The sequence below is a fragment of the Desmodus rotundus genome, chromosome 3 (assembly GCF_022682495.2).
Source record: "Desmodus rotundus isolate HL8 chromosome 3, HLdesRot8A.1, whole genome shotgun sequence".
NCBI lineage: Eukaryota > Metazoa > Chordata > Mammalia > Chiroptera > Phyllostomidae > Desmodus > Desmodus rotundus.
This window is the reverse complement of record NC_071389.1, coordinates 161664985-161685926: the sequence shown is the minus strand read 5'-3', so window position 1 is coordinate 161685926 and position 20942 is coordinate 161664985. Positions and strand designations below refer to the sequence as shown.

The 20942-nt window shown below is 35.5% G+C and overlaps 1 protein-coding gene across 1 annotated transcript in view; it reads right to left on the bottom strand.

Annotated features, from left to right (window-relative positions):
- ABCD2 (ATP binding cassette subfamily D member 2) overlaps positions 1 to 20942 on the bottom strand; it is a 55858-nt gene that overhangs the window by 6681 nt on the left and 28235 nt on the right. Inside the window, exons 7-9 of the mRNA XM_024575683.4 lie at positions 8078 to 8223; positions 4919 to 5003; positions 372 to 497 (exon numbers count right to left, since the gene is read on the bottom strand). Of these exons, the coding sequence (XP_024431451.1) occupies positions 372 to 497; positions 4919 to 5003; positions 8078 to 8223 (357 nt within the window). The remainder of the gene's footprint in view (positions 1 to 371; positions 498 to 4918; positions 5004 to 8077; positions 8224 to 20942) is intronic.

Here is a 20942-nt window from a genome sequence, read left to right as displayed (position 1 = left end):
CAGGGTATGATTATTAAATAGGTTTATTAACTCAAAAGGACAAACTCCGTGTTTCACCTACTTACAACTGTAATCCTACTTTTGCTCCACCCTGTATATTCCTTCCCAGTATATGCTGTGGAATTATGAACAGTTTCATTATAAAAAAGTCATCAAGTTTTTCTACTTCTTTTAAGGATTATTGGAATGTGGTGATGGTTTTCACATAGCACATTAATGCTAAGTTTGGGGTATCTGAACCACTAGTGTCAACTTAAAAAAATACAGGTAGAGAGAGTCAAATGCTCTGCAGAGTCAGAAGTTTAGAAAGGTTACTCTTTAAGAAACATGAGGAAAACCGTCTATCACAAATCTGCAGTGGAAAGACTTACCAAAGGGACGGCCTGTGTGTTATAGACAGCAAGGAGATCCCGGCCGCCTTTGCAGCCTGAAATATCTTTCCTTCCACATCAATGCTGACAGCACTGCTACATTCATCCAGTAACGCATATTTTGGTCTTTAAAAAATAAACGCAAATAAATGAATGATTTTCCTATTTGAATGATATGTCTTTATTTGAACAATATGAATTGCGATGTTCACTTTAAAGGAGCAAAAGAGTCTGTGACATTATTAAACGTGATAAATGATAAAACAAAAGAACAGTTATCCCCCCTTTTTGGACTAGAATACGATATTTTCTTAAATTTTGAACAGATTTTCTGAAGCCTGCCCACAACACAATAAGCTTTGTTGTTATGCAGAATCATAAATACGAGGCATAGGAAAGATGAGGCTGGGCAGTGAGGGCATTGCCTGCAGAAGGCACCTTCGTCCTTGGTGACAAGGTTCTGACCAATTACATGAAAAATACATTATGTCTGCTAATTATCAAACAAGCCACAGCATTGTTAGAAACAGATGTACCAAGAAGATAATTTTATCAACAATGTGAGTACCTAATCATTATTAATGGAACTCACCGCTGTAAGATTCTGCAAAAGCAGGCTTGCTCTGACAAGTTTAGAAAGGCATTTAATGAGGTAATACTGTGACCATGCTTCACAATCAGATTCTTAGGGGAAAAACCAGCAAATATTTTTCTGATTGTAGTCAACAGTTTTGATTTTCTAGCTCAATATTTCCTCTGGAAGTGACCTTCTATTACTATCAGAGGTGCCTATCCCTCACCACCATTTCCTTCTGTTTAGCCTCTTGCTTTCATTTTACCCCCTACTTTCATAGTTCTTTTTTCTTTGCCTGTCTCCTTTCAAGGTCTGGACTGTAGGTATGTTATTTGGTACTCAGCAGTGTGACTTAGCTTTGTGAATAGGACCAAAGGTCAATTTATGTGCTGTTATTTATTATTTACTTCAGGGCTGAATAGCAGTATCAAGTATTTACCAGGACAATTTTGTCCATGAAGATAATCTTTTTTAAAATAAAGGACAATGAAAAGATACATATTGAAACCACTGGTAATTCCTCATTCTGCATAAACAATTACTTAGCATTGTAAGTAGCTTTTCTCTGATGGATTTGCTTTTTGATAAGATCCTGTTACCTATTTGGGGCTGGGGTGGGGGAGGGAGGTGGGGAGTAGCTAATGGATCCAGGAGTCGAAGTCAACTTGAACACCCCATTTGACTTTAATAACTGCTCCCCAAGCAAAGAACTGAAAGGTCACTGCAGGTTCCTCATGACACTGACAGATGCAGTTCTGCTGCTTGCCTTTTGGTTACTGTTCTGGTTTAATAGTAAGCGTTACTTCTTTGCCTCAGTTGATCACTGTTTTACGGACAATTGATTCTTAAGTGGAAGAGAGGAAACAGAAAAAGAAGTATAAGAGAGAGTGTTGGCTTCCAGTTATAAAGTAAGTCACGAGGATGTAATGGACAGCATAAGGAGTAAAGGTGATAACACCGTGACAACTATGTATGTTGACAGATGGTTATTAGGCTTATTGTTTTGATCACTTTGTAAGGCATATAAGTGTTAAATCACTATGTTGTAAACCTGCAACTAATATAATACTATATGTCAATTATAATTTAAAAATAAATTAATTTTTAAAAAGAATTAATAAAATTATTAAAAGAGAGGTTTGGATAAATTTTTTTTTTGTAGATCTCTGTAGTAAGTAGGTTATTTATTGTATTGTATCTAATTTTTCAGAATGCTTTGAGCTAAACAAAGAGATGTCATTTTAGAATTTTAGAAAGAAGTATGTATCTCACACTCTGTTGTCATAGCAACCCCTAGTCTAGCAGATGTAAGACAAATTGCACACTTTTGTTTCCTTGGCATGATTGGTGTGTGTATGTATATTTAAATATAGTAGGCAATAGCTGGAGGACTATTATAGTCCCAGAGGACTGATAAAACTAAGTAAAATGTTAGATAATATGGTTTCTCAGATTTTCCTTCCTTTTTCTTTTGGTGTATCATCAGGCAAGTGAGCCTTCTAGAAGATGTAGTCTATCCCCATTAAGACAGGACTATACTGATCGTTCTTTTAACATTAAAAATCCTCTCAAAAAGAGTATACAATTGTGATACTTAATACTCCCTGCCAAAGTTGTCCATTTTAGCAAGCTCAAGTCTTTCACATTGCAATTCAAATCTTTTTATTAGTCCTTTGAGGATGAGGGGAGGCAGTTTCTCATTATACTTTGCCTTCACTGGGTTTAATATTTCCATTTAATTTTATTTTTCCCAATAGATTCTGCTTTTCAACAACTTCATCATCTCCATGATCACTAAATTTTCTTTCCACTGGTGTATCTGTATCTTTATGCAGTCTTAAGTTATATCCAAAATATTTTAGATATGCAAGTATCAACTATTTATTTCAAGTCATGGGTACTTGAAATCTCTTTGGGTTGGCATCTTTCATTAAGGCCTCCTGCTCTTTATTACACAGTTTATTTTATTAACAAACTGATGCAGTGAGAAATTTGTGGTCACATTTTACAATCCATCATATTGCATTTCACCCACCATGCTGGTGCTCATATTACTGAATATTTATGGACAGGGCTCAGAAAGATTCAGGGTGATGATAGTGGATAACAGCTGGTTATAAATGACAAACCATAAAGTTTACACCTGAATCTTGTCACACCATCTGAGAAAGGGGCATTACAAACTACACTTCACTGAAAACTCTAAGTTAGCAAATTTTGGTTCTTATTTTTTTGCTTGCTATATTCTTAAACTAACCATGTACATCATTACAAATGCCATGCTATTATCGCAATAATTTTTCCCATTAAAATTCCAGCTAGACACAAAGTTAATACGTAGTGTCTGATTTAATTTATATGAAGTTGTAGAACAGAAAGAACTAATTTATGATGATAGAAATCAAAACAGAAATTATCTATGGGGGGATCTGACTGGAAATGGGAATGAGGAACTTTCTAGGGTGACAGAGAAGTTCTCTATCTTAACTGAGGTATTGGCTACATAATGTATTACACATTTAGTGGAAGTCTTTGAATTGTATACACTTAAAGTCTGTGCATTAGGTACATAAAAATTTACATTAATAATAACAACTTAAAAAAAAACCCTGGGTAGCTGTTACATAGTAATACACATAAAGAAGGTATATAAATTTTAATATACTTTATGAAAATAGTTACATTAAAAAATCGAGATAATGATCAACTTTTGTGTAGCAAGACTGAGAAGAAACTATTCCAAGATTTTAAGTGTTATAGTTAATAACAGATTTTTCTTTTTTTATTTATCTAAATTTTCTACTTTTATGAAATGAGTGTATAATTATATTTTAATGGACTATGTACTTTTTTCAATAAGCTTGGAATATGAATCAGGTATTTGATGACTTTTAATAATTAATATCAACTTCATTAAGTACAATTATGGTACGGTATTATATAAGAAAATGTCCTAAGATTTCAGAGATTGATGACAAAGTATAAGGGGGAAAATGTCACAATGTTTGGGATTCACTTTAGAATGCTTTAAAAAATAGATAAATTAAATGTGGCAGAATGTTAGGCTTATTGAATCAGTATGATGGGAATATGGGGTTCATCTTAAAATTTTCTCTTGTTTTTTGAGGTTTTGATGTTTCTCCATTATAAAAAGTTTTTCTTTTTTTTGATAGTTGGTAACCAACTTGCTACTAAGTGAGGGCCAACTAGGTGCTAAGTGTTTAATGAGGCTGACTTGATAAATTTTTGCTCTTTAATAGCTTTTTAAAGTTCTCTATGAAAGCATTAATGCTTCCATGGCAACTCCTTCAGGAGCATTGCATCTGCCCCATCTTATGGTCCATTCATCCATTCCTGTATGCGATTCTTGGTCCTTTTTGACTAAGACATAAGTACTAAAAGTGAGTAATATTTTTCTGAAAACCTCCTGCTCTGCATACAACTCAGGTTCTCATTGCCAGAAGCCTAAGATAAAAAAGGGGGGTAGGGAGAGAGAGCGAGAGAGAGATTGATTTTTTTTCAGAGAAGACTGGGAGAGACAAGAAGAATAAATCAGAATAGCTTTACTTTTTCTTTCTAATGTCCTATGCCTGGTATCTTTCAACTCCAAAGGTTATGATTCTGAAGCTTGTTGCAAAGAAAAAAGTTTTAGCAAGAGAGATTATTCTCTGAATCCCTCTTTCTCTGAGTCCATGAAGACCTATGCTAGCTAGCACCCTTTTCCATTGACTATGTCTCCGATTTTCGAGGAGGAGGGCCTTACTAAACTTATTAGGCTACTGAGTGGATTGAAAGTTAATTTATTTTGAATTTAACAACTTAATTCAGGATGTGTAGGTACTGCGTTAAACTGTAAAGGCTAAGTGTTCATTTTTCAGAAAGATATTTTTGAAGTAACGATGGGGACACGGAATCTTGCCAAAGGGTTCTGGTCCGACAGTGAGACTGTCGTTTCCTGAGGCAGTGTGCTTACCGATGGTAAAACATGCGAGCCATGCCCATTCTTTGCTTCTCCCCCCCAGACAGGATATCCTTCCAGTCCACAACAGCATCCCAACCTTAACAAACATAAAGATAAATATTTTATAAAGCACTTGTTTAACTGTTACAGTTTTTACAGTTTTGGACCAGTGAGTCTGGCAGGTTTAAGTGATTAACACAAAGAACCAGGTATTTTACAGAAGGTATGCTTGGATAAACTAGAGAGCCTCATGTATAAGCATTTTGTTTTAGATATGCTATTTTTTTAGTGGTAATACCTTTTACTGACAAGTCATCTTCTAAGAATCCTAAATGCTGACACACAATTTGTTTCTGAATATCTCTAAAGAGTTGATATAGTTATACTCATTTTGCAGCCTTTGCGGGGAAAAGACCAACAGATTTGCAGAGGCCCATTGCAAGTCTTCAAAGGGTAAGACAGGAACCAACTTAAATGGCTCCCATGTGCCATTTACGTGGTATGAGTTCCCTCATTATATATTCCACAACCATATGAAGTAGATATTATTAGTTGCATTTTATAGATGGACAAACTGAAACTCATGGAAAAACTGACATGTCTGATTTCACACAGCTGATATCCAAGTTGTGATTTACATGTAGATCTATCTTCATGCTTTCACAGTTTATTTAGGCCATCTCTTACAGCTCTTAACCACTGACTCTCTGTTGGATATTTATTCCAAAACCAATGCTCTATTTTTAAAAAATAGGTCAGATCTATACATACTAATATAAAAATGTATCCAGAATGTATTTTATATGAAAAACCAAATTGCAGAATTGTGTGTGTCATTTCCCTTCCAGGAAATTTCTGTCTATTTAAAACAATATCCTTATTACTTCATATTAGGAAACAAATCTCAAAATGCCATCTGATTTGAAGTTCTTACATCTGGTGAAAACTGTTGAAATAACATTTTTCTTTATGACTGAATTATATGGCATTTATGAAACATAAATGAGGACTTGAAAAATAGGTTCAGATTCTTATGTGGTAGAGAAATATTCTGGGCTTATAAGAAATCACCCCTTCCAATCGACAAGACAAAAGTATTTGGGTCAAAGGAAATTTTAGCTTTACATATTAAAATAAATCATGTCCCTTCTTTCACTAAACCCAAAAGTTTTAGTTGGCAATACTGCTTAATCTCAGAACACATAAATCAGAACCCTAAATCATATGATTACCTCTGATGGGCTGACTGAGGGAGACTAAGCTGAAAAGAGAATGGTTTTCCTGCTTCCTAGAGATGCACAAACTGCTTTGGTTCATACCCATTTGTTAACACTTGTACTTCCTATTTTGTAACCTCTTTGATGGAATGAAACATAGCTTTTAATTCCATCTTTTAGCAAAGCATTTCTCTAAGCAAAATATTAGGTAGTCCAAACGGAACTCCAGTAGGCTTCTTCTAAAGTAAGTGATGACCTTGCAAATATAAGTGCTTTCTTGCTTCGCTTAAAAACATATTGCATATTTTACGGATTAAGCAAGTAAAGTGCATTTCCTTGGAATTTTTTGATGTGTAAGGATATGACAATTCTTACTAGTGTCCAGGAAGCCGGAGATAACATAGCACAGTGTCACAGCATAGTACAGAACACTGACTTTCAAGTAAGCTCTGTGTGTGAATCTCTGTCTCACCACTTGCTATGGGCCCTTGGGAATGTATCAAACTTCTGAACTCCACCTGTGTAAGAAGGTTAGTAAAACCCACATCATTGGGAAGTTATAAATATTAAATAAGTTGACAATGTAAATTGCTTCATGTTATATTCTGCACAGTAAGTACTCAATAACCATAACAATTACTATTACATTATTAAGGTTGGAACATTCTTAAAAACAATTCTAGAGCTTCTTGATGACTTTTAAAAGATAAAATACCCCATGTTTACCAATCATTTCTGTTTGGATTACTGGGTTTCAAACTTATCCAAAATAACGTACCCAAGGTTAACGGGCAGCGTATATTGCGGCACAGTGTTTTAAAGCTGGGAAGGAGCTGACCATATGAAACAAAAAGACAACCTGCTTTCCACATTTGTAGCAATTAGAAATAATGGCATTACAAACCCCATGAACACAAATATAACAACACCGCCCTTGTCTGCATTTGCTTTTCATAAGGATCAAATAAATTAATATATGTGAAAATTCTATGTAAAATATCAAGTATCACCCAAAAGCAAAATACTACAGTATCAATATTACAACTGGTAATAGTTCCATTAGCTACTAATCTTTGTGCATTTACTATGTGTCACTGTTCTAAATGTTTTACACAGTTTTAGTTAATCTTTTCAGAATCCTTATAACGCAGATATTTATCCCCATTTTACAGTTGAAGATACAGAGAAGAGTATTAATTAAAATTTCATTACAGGACTTTGACTTCAAAGCTCATATGCTTAGTCACCATACTACATTCTTCTTCTGATAACATAAAAGCATTAGGGACAGAACATAAAATCCATGCAAAATGAAATGTAGAATTTAAGCTTGTTTTTTCAGTAATTTTTCTAGGCTATCAAATTATATGTTATCAAGTTATTTGAAAAGATGACTTTTCTAAAGCAATTCTTTTTAAGCTCATTTGTACAACTATTTTCCTATTCTCTTAAAAATATCTTATGCTGAAAAGCCACAGTACAGAAGTTTACATATTTTATCTAATTCTCTATATGCTGCTTAAGAGAAAAAAAATGTATTGGTAAGACCGTGGGTCTGAAAACAAAAAAGAAGTTCCGTGACAATTATCTCTCGAATTATTAAGTTTAACGTAAGCTGAGAACTTGATGGGAAACTATTTCTGTCATAAACTTTACACATATCTAGATCAACAGTGGCCTCAGGGACACTTGTACATTCAAATACAAAAAAAAATAACTGTGTTAAAATGCCAGCAGCAGACTTAATAAGAAGCCCAGTGAGCTGCATGAAATACAGCACAAGCAGAAAAGAGAATGTCAGTAATGGAAAAGCAGTAAAAGCTGTAAACTCCATCTTTCCTTGTATGCTTACGTTCCAATAATAGCATATATTCAAATTAAACCATGGAGAATTTACCCATTTATTTTTAAAAACCTAAGTTAAATGCATTAAAAAAGGAATGATGGAGCTTACCTCCTTCTCTTTGAACTATGTGATAGAGGTGGACATTGTGCAGGATACATTCCAGGTCATGGTCTGTGTAGCCTTTATCATGCATGTCATCCACCGAATCAGGATAGATGACTTGATCGCGAAGACTCCCAAGTGACATGTATGGCCTATAAAACACCAAGCACACGAGAACTGTAGTATAAAGTCATTTTAGTTTAGTCAGTGTGACATCCTGGCGGGCTGAAAACTCCACAGTGGACTTCAAACACCACATTTCTAGGATTACATTTTTTTGCCTAGTGATGAGTATTTTCCTCTCAGGTACTGCAGGATAATATACTCTTGTGTTCATGTAAAGATTTACTGAAAAATTTAGGATTTTGACCCAGCAATGGGAACAAACAAAATGTTTTTTAAAATGCCATTCATAATAAGAGAAATACAAATTAAAACTACCCTGAGTTTCATGCTTGATTGGCAGAGGGTCAAAGCCCGACAATTCATTCCAGCCCATGGAGAAATGGGTACTCATACAATGGTGAAAATGTAAAATGGTACAATCCTTTGGAGGGGATTAGGCAAACCAATATATCACTTGGCGTTTGACACCCTTCTAAGAATTCAAAGATAAACTTCCAAAAATACTAACAGCAACAACAACAAAAAATTCATAAGATTATCCATTGCAGTATTATTTATAATTGCAAAATATTGGCAACAACCTACATGCTCATACAAAGTGGATAAATTGAGTAAGCTATAATACCTACCCTATATAGTTATACAAGAGGATATAGAAATCTCTATGAATTGATACAGAAGGATTCCCAAAAGATATTGTTAAGTTGAAAAAACCCCACAAAAGTAGACGTACAGCAGGGTTTTCACCAGTGGCATTATGGATATACTGGACTACACACTTCTTTGTTGTCGAAGGCTACCCTGTGTATTGTAGGGTGTCTGGCAGCATACCTGGTCTCTACCCCTTAGATGCTAGTAGCATCACTACAGTAGTGACAAAAAAAAAAAAAAATCTCCGGATATTGTTCCCTGGGGGACAGAACCATCCCCATCTGAGAACAACTGACCTATACAGTCATCCCTGGTATCTGCAGGGGATTGGTTCCAGGACCCCTGTGGGTACCAAAATCCTCAGATGGGTAAGTCCCTTATATAGTGGCATATTATTTGCGTATCACCTACAAATATCCTCCTGTACACCTTAAATCATCTTCACATTACTTGAAATTCTTAATATTACAATGTAAATGCTATGGAAGTAGTTGTTATACTGTGCTGTTTAGGAAATAATTAGAAGGAAACAATGTACATGTTCAGTACCAATGCAAGCATAACGACGTAATACCCATAAGCAATAACATACCAACATAACTTTTTTTTACAACGTAACAATTTTAAAAAATCTTTTTGATCCATGGTTGGTTGAATCAGCACATGTGGAACCTGCAGGTACAGATGGCTGCCTGCCGTGTACTACTTTTATGTAAAATAAAAGCAAAATAAGAAAATATGTACTTACCTGCTTATATTTACTAAAGAAAACACAGTACACCAAGTTTTTGGTTACAGCATCTCTTGGGAACTAATACAGAGAGTATCTATGCAAAAACTGTGTAACCAGAATCAAATCATGAGGAAACCATTAGAAAAACTCAGGATGAGGGAATTCCTTAAAAAATAAAAGTAAAAACAACAGTAACAGCCCTGTACTGTTACAAATGTCCATGTTGTAAACACAAAGAAAGGCTGAGGAACTCTTTCAGACTAAAAGAAACTGGAGTGACGTGGCAACTCAAACTGCAGTGTATGATGCTGATTTGAGAAAAACGAGTTATTATAAATAACTGTATTAAGAGAATTGGTAAAATTTGAATATGTGAGGTTGTTGGAGGAGGTCACCCAGGACGTGACCACTGGTTCAACCGTGAGCTAAACCTGAGCCAATCAGAGGCTCTGCACTCCCTCTGCTGCCCTTGAAATGCCTGACTGCTCTGCCCACGGCTCCCGGCTGGAGCTCTCTTCAAGGACCTGGCCTTGAGAGAACAATGTGTTGCTGAGCCCATCGGGATGGTACACATGACTGAACCCAGTTAAGACCGCAACATAAACTCTTAGGATTCTGTTGGGCAGGGGCAGAGGATTACTTATCTTACAGCTGCCCAAGGTAATACTTACACGTAAGTGTCCTTGCTTATTAACACAGCTACCTACCAATCTGGAGTGGTCTGCCTCTTCTTTCCATCTCTCCCTGCCCCCTCTGCAGGGGACCAGTTTGGAAACCAACAAAAGTGTGTTGAGGTAATAATACCATGGCAATGTTAATTTTCATGAATTTGATCTTTGTATTATGGCAATGTTCGATACTATTCTTGCTTTTTGAAAATATAGCCTAAAGTGGTTAAGGGTGAAGATTTATGATTACTGACCTTAAAAAAAGTGTGTGTGTGTGTGTGTGTGTGTGTGTGAGAGAGAGAGAGAGTTGAAGACTAAATATTACAAAATATTTAGTGTTTTCTAGGCCAATTGCTACCTATTTCCCATAATATGCAAATGATTAGTTGAAGAATAGATAGCATGAAGTTATTTTTATAACAAATTTAACTAATATATGAAAATAAAAATACTTACATCTCTATTTAAAATATGAACACAGATTATTTATAAAGACCAATTAAAAAATCTTATCATATGAATGTACATATGTATAATTGAAATATAATCCACACATCATAAATTTTATCCTTTTAAAGTGAACAATTAAGAGACTTTTAGTATACTCACAAATTCATGCAACCATCATCATGGTCAAATTTAGAATATTTTTTCACCCCAAAAAGAAACTCCATAGTCAACAGCAGACCCTCCCTGTTCTTTCCTCCTCCCAGCCCCCAGCAACCACTAATGTACTTTCTGTCTCCATGAATTGCCGATTCTGGACATTTAATATAGATGGTGTTATACAATATGTGGTCTTTTGTGAAGGTCTTTTTTCTGTTATCATGTTTTCAGGTTAACCCATACTGCATCATATAACAATATTCCACTCCTTTTATGGCTGAATAATATTCCATTGTATGGATTGCCAAATTTTATTAGTATGTTCATCCACTGACAGATATTTCAGTTGTTTCCACCATTTGGCTAGTATGAATAGTGGCCACACACTGAGGAGTGAAATTGCTGGGGCATGTGGTAACTAGTCTAACCTTCTGCAGAACTGCCCAACTGTTTTCCAAAGTGGTGACAAAATTTTTGGTCACATTTCTTCTACAATATCCCCATGTCTTCCCTTCCCACCCTCTCCTTTATCCTCCCCTCTCCAGTGTAACCATATATTTTTTAAATACAATGAGGATACACAGTTATTTGTTTATTTACATAATCTTAAGCATTTATATAATGTGACAATATCTTAAATTAATATTTGGTAATAATAATAGTACTATAAAATAAAAATTGGCCGCCAGGGCCAATGAGTAGTTTTTAGTTAGTACACTAAAAAGTTTCTGGAAACAAATGAAAATGAACACACAACATTCCAAAACCTAAGGGACACAGCAAAGGCAGTCTTGAGAGAGAAGTTCATAGCAATAGAGGCCTACCTAAAAAAGATAGAAACATTTCAAATAAACAACCTGACCCTACATCTACAAGAATTGGAGGAACAACAACAAACAAACCCCAGAGCTAGTACCAGGAAGGAAACAATCAAGATCAGAGTAGAATTAAATGACATGGAGACTGAAAGAACAATTAAAAGGATCAATAAATCCAGGAGCTGGTTCTTTGAAAAGATAAACAAAATCGAAAAGTCTTTAAGCAGATTCATCAAGAAAAAAACAGAGAAGACCCAAAGAAATACAATCAGAAATGAAGGAGGAGAAATACAACTGATACCACAGAAATACAAAGGATTGTAATAAATTACTATGAACAACTATATGCTAAGAAATTTAAAAACCTGGGTGAAATGAAAAAATTTCTAGAAAAATATAATCTTAAAAAACTGAATCAAGAAGAAGCAGAAAGCCTAAACAGACTGATAACAGCTGGTGAAATGGAAGCATTAATCAAAAAACTCCCATCACACGAAAGCTCTGGACTGGACGGTTTCACAGGAGAATTTCACAAAACATTTAAGAGCTAACTCCTATCCTTCACAGACTATTCCAAAAAATCCAAGAAGAGGGCAGACTACCAAACTCTTTTTATGAGGCCAAGATCATCCTAATTGCAAAACCAGACAAAGTCACAACAAAGAAAGAAAACTATAGGCCAATATCGTTGATGACCATAGATGTAAAAATCCTCAACAGAATATTGGCAAACTGCATGTAGCAATACATCAGAAAGATCAAATACCATGATCAAGTGGGATTCATCCCAGGGATGCAAGGATGGTACAATATTAGCAAATCAATAAACATAATACATTACATAAACAAAAGGAAAGACAAAAACTACACGATTATATCAATAGATGTGGAAAAAGTATTTGATAATGTACAGCACCCATTTATGATAAAAACACTCAGCAAAGTGGGAACAGATGGAGCATTCGTCAACATAATGAAGGCCATATATGAGAGACCTACAGCCAACATCATATTCAACGGGCAAAAATTAAAAGCCTTCCCACTAAGATCAGGGACAAGAGAAGGATGTCCGTTTTCACCACTTCTATTCAACATAGTATTGGAAGTCCTAGCCACAGCAATCAGACAAGAAGAAGTAAAAGGCATCCAAATAGGGACAGGAGGAAGTAAAACTGTCATCATCTGCAGATGACATGATAGTGTACACAGAAAACCCTACAGACTCCGCCAAAAAACTACTTGACCTAATAAGTGAATTCGGCAAAGCAGCAGGATACAAAGTCAATATTCAGAAATCAAAGGCATTTTTGTACACCAACAATGAAACATCAGAAACAGAAATCAGGAAAAAAATCCCACTTGCTATAGCAATAAGAAAATAAAGGACCTAGGAATAAACCTAACCAAGGAGGTAAAAGACCTGTACTCAGAAAACTACACAACACTGAAGAAAGAAATTAAGGAAGACACAAACAAATGGAAACATATACTGTGTTCATGGAGTGGAAGAATTAACATCATCAAACTGTCCATACTACCCAAAGCAATCTATAGATTCAATGTACTCCCTATTAAAATACCAATGATATATTTCACAGATATAGAACAAACGTTTCAAAAATTTATATGGAACCATAAATGACCCTGAATAGCTGCAGCAATTTTGAGAAAGAAGAGCAAAGTAGGAGGGATCACCATACCTGATATCAAACTATATTACATGGCCACAGTAATCAAAACAGCCTGGTACTGGCAATAAGAACAGACACATAGATCAATGGAACAGAATAGAGAGCCCAGAAATAAATCCAAGTCTCTACGGTCAATTAATATTTGACAAAGGGGGAAGAAGCACAAAATGGATTAAAAATAGCCTCTTCAACAAATGGTGTTGGGAGATCTGGACAGCTACATGCAAAAAACTGAAACTTGACCACCAATTTATACCATACCCCAGAATAACTCAAGATGGGTAAAAGACTTAAATATAAGTCACAACACAATAAAAGTCCTAGAGGAGAACATAGGCAGGAAAATCTCAGATATTCCATGCAGCAATATTTTCACTGATATGTCCCCTAGAACAAGAGACATAAAGAATAAACAAATGGAACTTCATCAAAATAAAAAGCTTCTACACAGCTAAAGAAAACATCAGCAAAATGAAAAGGGAACCAACTGTATGGGAAAATATACTTGCCAATGATATCTTGAACAAGGGTTTGGTCTCCAAAATATATAAAGAACTCACATGACTCCACTCCAGGAAGACAAACAATCCCATTAAAAAATGGGCAAAGGACATGAACAGACACTCCTTCAAGGAGGACATACAGGGGGCCCAGAGACATATGAAAGGATGCTCAGCATCACTAGCCATCAGAGAGATGCAAATTGAAACCACAAGAGATACCACTTCACACCAGTGAAAATGATCATCATAAACAAAGCAACAAACAAGTGTTGGAGAGGATGTGGAGAAAAGGGAACCCTAGTGCACTGTTGGTGGGAATGCAGACTGGTGAGGCCACTGTGGAAAACAGTATGGAATTTCCTCAGAAAACTAAAAATGGAACTGCCTTTTGACCCAGTGATTCCACTGCTGGGATTATACCCTAAGAATCCTAAAACAGTAACTCAAAGGAACCCATGCACCCCAATGTTCACAGCAGCACAATTTACAACAGACAAGTGCTGGAAGCAACCTAGGTAGGTGGGTCAAAATAAGTGGGTCAAAAATCTGTGGTACATTTACACAATGGAATACTATGCAGCAGAAAGAAAGGAGCTCCTACTTTTCATGACAGGATGGATGGAACTAGAGAGCATTATGCTAAGTGAAGTAAGCCAGGCAGTAAAAGACAAATACCATATGTTCTCACCTATAAGTGGAACCTAATCAACAAAACAAACAAGCAGACAAAATAGAACCAGAAATGTTGAAATAAAGACCAAACTGACAGTAACCAGATGGGAGGAGGGAAGGAGATAATGGGAGAAAGAAGGGAAAGGATTGTTAAGGAACATGGATAAAGGACCCATGGACTAAGACAAAGGGGGGGTAGTGGTGATGGGAAATGGGGACAACTGTATTCCCACAACAATAAAATATATATATAATTATTTAAAAATATTATGAAGTTGAAATTACCTCAGAATCCTCTTGAAAGACTGTATCAAGAATTTATTTGAAAGTACAAGGAAATGGGGGACCCTATATCCAAAGTTTATATGATTAATTTGCATGTGATCCTTTTTCTAACTCTAAGTCCTGAATTTAACATTTTAAGCTAGCTCAAGTTTCTCTAGTTCTACCGAAGTTATACATAATTGATAAGCACTTAAAATACCCTTTACTAAACTTTCCTTTCTAGATATATAGACCTATTTAAATTATCTTCAAAATATTTCAAGTAGATCAATGACCATATCAGAAAGTTATTAGCTTACTTGTTCTGGCTCATCAGGAGGAGAATCATGCAACATACATAGTATAAGCAACAATAAAAAAGTAGATTGCTTATAATTAGTAGCTGTCAAAAGAGAAACACTAGCTACTTTTAATTTACTTTAAGTGAAAATCAGAATCACTTCTGTCTGTTGTGGGAAAAATACTGAAATAAACTTATAGGTGTCACACTGTAATTTAAATAATTATCATTATTTAAACAATAATCACAGTTGCTTTTCTTTATAATCTAAAATTCCTTCAAATGCATCTTTAACTAAAGCTGTTAATCGTAATGGTAAAATTAAAGTAAAATGATTTAAGATCAAACCCACTTCCAGTGATTATGGCTTTTTAAACTTGTTAAAATGTCTCAGGGTACTTTTATAACTTGTATTACACTCTCCTTTTTTGTCTATTTAAGTATTGACAGTTCATGATTGTTTTGGTAAAATATATTGACATTTATTAGGGTTTATATTGGTATATTTGTATATTGTTCTGTATTTTGCTATTTAACAGGGGCAAAGATGGAAAGCAGCAGCAGCGTGGAGAAATGTTAACTCAGTCTTTGTGCTCAGTCTCTGGAATGATCACGGAAAATGCTAAATATTTCATAGTCATCTAGATTTTAATTGTGAACAATACTGATAAAAGTTTCTCTGCAGTTTAACTATATTTAAGGCATGTGTTAAGTTTAAGAAAAGGTACAAGGACCTCGTGGCCCAACGGTAGTGCGTCTGACTCCAGATAAGAAAAGGTACAGCTGGGAACTGCTGTGTTGCCATAGTAATGAGAAGTGAGCAATCTGAAGGCTATGAAATCTAGCTATTAATAATTCATACATCGTTGGTACATGCTGAACCAATCATTTCATCAAATTTTTTATGAGCAGTAAAAACAAGATTTCAGTCCTCAATTCATAAGTCATACCTAATATTCTTTAAATATGTAGCAAAGGGAAGAAATACGCAACTGAAAAGGAGATTGTTACTTATTACTGAAGTTTCATCACTAGGATAAGATATTTCTAGGGGCCAACGCAGAGGTGTGCACTTCCTCTTAAGAGCAGGGGCTGTGTTCATTTCCCGTGTTAATGGAATAACCTACGTATCAGCAAGTTAATAAAATACAAATTATTTAAAAGTCAACTTTGTTAAGAGTATCATTATATTAATGTATGAAATTTCTGACATCTGACCTACCTACCTTGAAAAATTAGAATTCCATGTGGTATACCCTAATAATGAGGAAAACTTTTTTTCTCTAATTTTATTGTTGTTCAAGTACAGTTCTCTGCCTTTTCTCCCCACCCCATCCTAACCCCCAGCACTCCCCACCTCCCTCCTGTTTCCACCCCTCGCCACCCCATTATTGTCCATGTGTCCTTTATAATTGTTCCTACAAACCCTTCACCCTTTTCCTCTGAAATTCCCTCCCCTCTCCCCTCTGGTCACTGTCGGCCTTTTCTCAATTTCAGTGTCTTTGGCTATATTTTGCTTGTTTGTTTTGTTGATTAGGTTCCTGTTAAAGGTGAGATCATATGGTATTTGTCCCTCACTGCCTGGCTTATTTCACTTAGCATAATGCTCTCCAGTTCCATCCATGCTGTTGCAAAGGGTAGGAGCTTCTTCTTTCTTCCTGCTGCATAGAATTCCACTGTGTAAATGTACCAGTTTTTTGATCAATTCATTTAATGATGGGCACCTCGGGTGCTTCCAGCACTTGGCTATTGTAAATTGTGCTGCTATGAACATTGGAGTGCAAAGGTTCTTTTGGATTGGTGTTTCAGGGTTCTTAGGATATAATCCTAGCAGTGGAATTGGCAGGTCAAAAGGCAGATCCATTTTTAGTTTTCTGAGGAAATTCCATACTGTTTTCCACAGTGGCCTCACCAGTCTGCATTCTCATCAACAGTGCGCTAGGGTTCCCTTTTCTCCACAACCTCACCAACACTTGCTGTTTGTTGCTTTGGTTATGATTGCCATTTTCACTGGTGTGAGGTGGTATCTCATTGTGGTTTTAATTTGCATTTCTCTGATGGCTAGCGATACTGAGCATCTTTTCATATGTTTCTGGACCCTCTGTATGTCCACCTTGGAGAAGTGTCTGTTCAAGTTCTTTGCCCATTTTTTAATTGGGTTGCTTGTCTTCTTAGAATGGAGTCATGTGAGTTCTTTATATATTTTGGAGATTAAACCCTTGTCTAAGGTGTCAATGGCAAATATGTTTTCCCATACAGTTGGTTCTCTTTTTACTTTAATACTGTTTTCTTTAGCTATGCAGAAGCTTTTTATTTTGATGAGGTCCCATCTGTTTATTCTTTCCTTTATGTCCCGAGGAAAACTTTTAATGCAGTGCAAGAATTTTTCCATTACTATTTTTAAATTTAGCCCATAGAAGAGTTACATAAGAAAAAAAGGAACATTTTTCCAAGCAATACAAAGCTACAGGGAATTACGTTTGTATTTACAGATCCCTTTAGGAGATTTTAAAGAACAAAACTGTAACAATTACTACACATGATGTACCAAAATGTATAGTATACAATTCTGTCAGCTAATTGCCCAAAGATATTTATTCAAAACTTACTTGTTTTGAGTCTAATAGTCATAAAACAAAGAAATAGAAGTGAATTTGCTACAGCAATACTACTGAACCTTCTTCATAGCTAATTTCTTTTAAAAAAGACATGTTAAATGACAAATATTTATTCCCACCCTAAAGCGCATTATATGACATATCTAGTGCAAGCGACAAAATAGATAGCTTCCTAATTAGTATAAGGAGCCAAACTAATTTGGCAGTAGAAGCCAAGTCTGTGGAGATATTCATTCATCAATTTATTCAATTATTCATTAAAGGCTCATCGCACAGTCACTATGTGCATAGGCACACTATACATGTAGGATACCTCCAATTCACAGAGACACGCAGATGCCCTTTCTAGCTTATATTCTATAAAGGTCTGTTCAACAGTGACTCACACATAACATAGGCAAAAGTCTGTTCCAGTGACAACTCCCGCTATGGAAGCCCAGATTTGTTTAACTTGGAGAGCGCAAGCCCAGTGTATACATAGTTATTAGGTATGGGGGTCCACGAGCAGGCCTGGGTTGAGCCATGTCACATTCTTCCTTTATTCCAGTTGCCCTTTCAGACCAACATTCTACTCAGGCAATGGCCTGGCTAGCCTGCATCTTACTTAAATAAAACACGCTCCTTGTCCTGCCAAGGATCTGTCTGTCTGTGTTCTGGCACCTAGAGATTCGTTAAGAATCTAAAAGTCCAAAAGCCAGAGATCCAGGAAAAAGTGATCAAGATATTTGATAAACATTCCTCCATATTTTTTCTTAGGTCTTTTTCCAGACCACTTCCTCCTGTTTCAATCTGAGACCTGGGACAAAAAAAGAAAAGCAAGGATTTCCCTGAAAACACCGTACTATGAGGGCATTCTCTCTTCCACGGAGATAGGAGGCAAATTAGGTCGTCTAACCTCCCTCTGATCTCATGTACTTCCTGCTTTTTAATAGTCATTCTCTGGGTTTATGTATGTGGATTAAATGATGTTACATAACATAGCCCAAATCCTAGATTTGGAAAGCATTCAAAAGGAAGTTCGGATTTTTAAATATTGACAAAACTCATTCGACACATAAACATCTTAACAAACAGTGCAGTTGTGCGTATGTTGGTATTTTTGGTGTTACCTGAGTGTTCTGTCCATTCTGCTGAATTTCTTGTAACAGTCTTTGCTCTGTTGTAAAGTATCTCTTCTTTTGGCAACATATAGCCTAAATAATAATTTTTTATGGCATAATGCTTTGTAAAAATTAAGATTTGCTTGTTTAGTACCTCTTCAAAAAGTTTTATTTAAAATTAAAGGAATATTTATGAGAAATCATTTAAAATTTTATAGAAAAATTGGTTTTAGAATAGGAAAGAATAAAGAACATATTCTAATTTCAAAGTGATTTAAACATAGTGTAAATATTTTTAAATTTCACTTTTATATAGGAATATAGCTTCTTTCATATTAACATTAATGAATGAAAGCCAAGTACCTATGATAAATATTATACTGAAATTGGCCTGGATGGCCTTCTACACCCAGCAGTAAAAGGATGCTGCTTCCAAACAATAGCTTGATATTAGTACAATTTAAGCATATCAAGCCAACAACCTTAGCTGGTGACATTCACTTGAAAGGTCAGGCCAGAGAATAGTAATTTTTCAGAGACATGTCCACTGCTATAGGTAGTAACTAAGACAAAGTGACTTTAGAATCAGACATGCCTAAGTTAAATTGTTAGTTCCAACATTTATCAGCTGGTTGCTTTCAGCCTCTCTAAGTTTTCTCATCTGTAAACTAGAGATGCTAACACCAACCTTATGGGTTATTATACAGAAAAATTAGAAACATATAATATGCTTAGCCCTGGCTCATGTGGCTCAGTGGAATGACCACCAGTCTGCAGATCAAAGGGTCACTGGTTTGGTTCCTGGTCAGGACACATGCCTGGGTTGTGGGACAGGTCCCCGTTGCGGGCCATGTGTACAGAAGGCAACCAATTGATGTTTCTCTCACACATTGATGTTTTTCTCCCTCCCTTCCCCTCTCTCTCTAAATAAATAAATAAAATCGTTTAAAATAGTGACTAGCACACAGTAATTGCTTGATACATTGTAAATTAATATTTTTAAAAAGTTAATAGGCAGAGATGCCCAGCCCTTGCTCAAGTGCCCTTGGATCTGTCAATCATCTCAAGAGGTCATAGATTCTCAAAATAAGAATCAATGATCAATTCAGTTTATTGAAAAAGTACAGAGACTATGTCACTAAAGGCACAAGCAAAATGCCATCAGAGAAAACATGGACTAAATGCCGGCACGTCTAAAAGCTAAGCTTTCATGTCATAAGCTCTTCTTACTAAGAAAACCAGTTGAAGAAAATAGACATTTTTGAAAGTGAATGCAAACTGTAAAAGAACAATAGTTTGTTATTCCCCACAAGTTTGGGGAATAACAGTGCTAGAGAGGCCTTAACTATTATGACTGTCTCAAAAACTATGTAAGGCCAAACAGTGGGAATTTTTAAATCACAAGTACATGTTTTTAGTATGATTACTTTATTAATCTGAAAATAAGAGGTGGTGAGTACAGAGGGTTTGTTCAAAGATTTGGTGAAGTCTAACCCTGGCTCTGAACTGTTGGGTAACTCTCTAATTAAAGTCTCAAATCCCTCTGAACTACAATTTAATTATTTAAAATATTCTACTAGCATGACTTATGCTGAGCATAATTAATACATACTGTTCATATATTAAAAGATAGAAGTAAAGCTATCTATATTTAATTTGCTGTGTAAACTAATTAGTCATGCTTTCCTTCCTAACTACAACCAAATTTAGGGTTATGATGCATTAAATATTAAAGTGTGATTCATAACTACTTTATTAAGCAATATTTACATTTTGTCCAGAAGATTAAGTAACATGGTATTTGAATATACTACCCTGTGGATGAAGTAGTTAGTAAACAAATACTAACTACTGAGCTGGAAAAAAAAATGCTATTGATAATTTCGGAGTATCTTCTGACAAAAGAGAACAAAAACACGACTGTTACAGAAGCAAGTTCTTGTCATTTTTTGTTGTTTTTCAAGATGCATTGGCAGACTAAAATTTAACATGTAAGACTATTATTTACCCCTAAAGAGGAGATGAGCTCCCTAGGTGGAAAGAGAGGAAATGGCAGGCTCCCAAAACACTACAGAATGTAAAAGAGTAACTCAGAGCCCATCAGAGTGGCTCACTTGGCT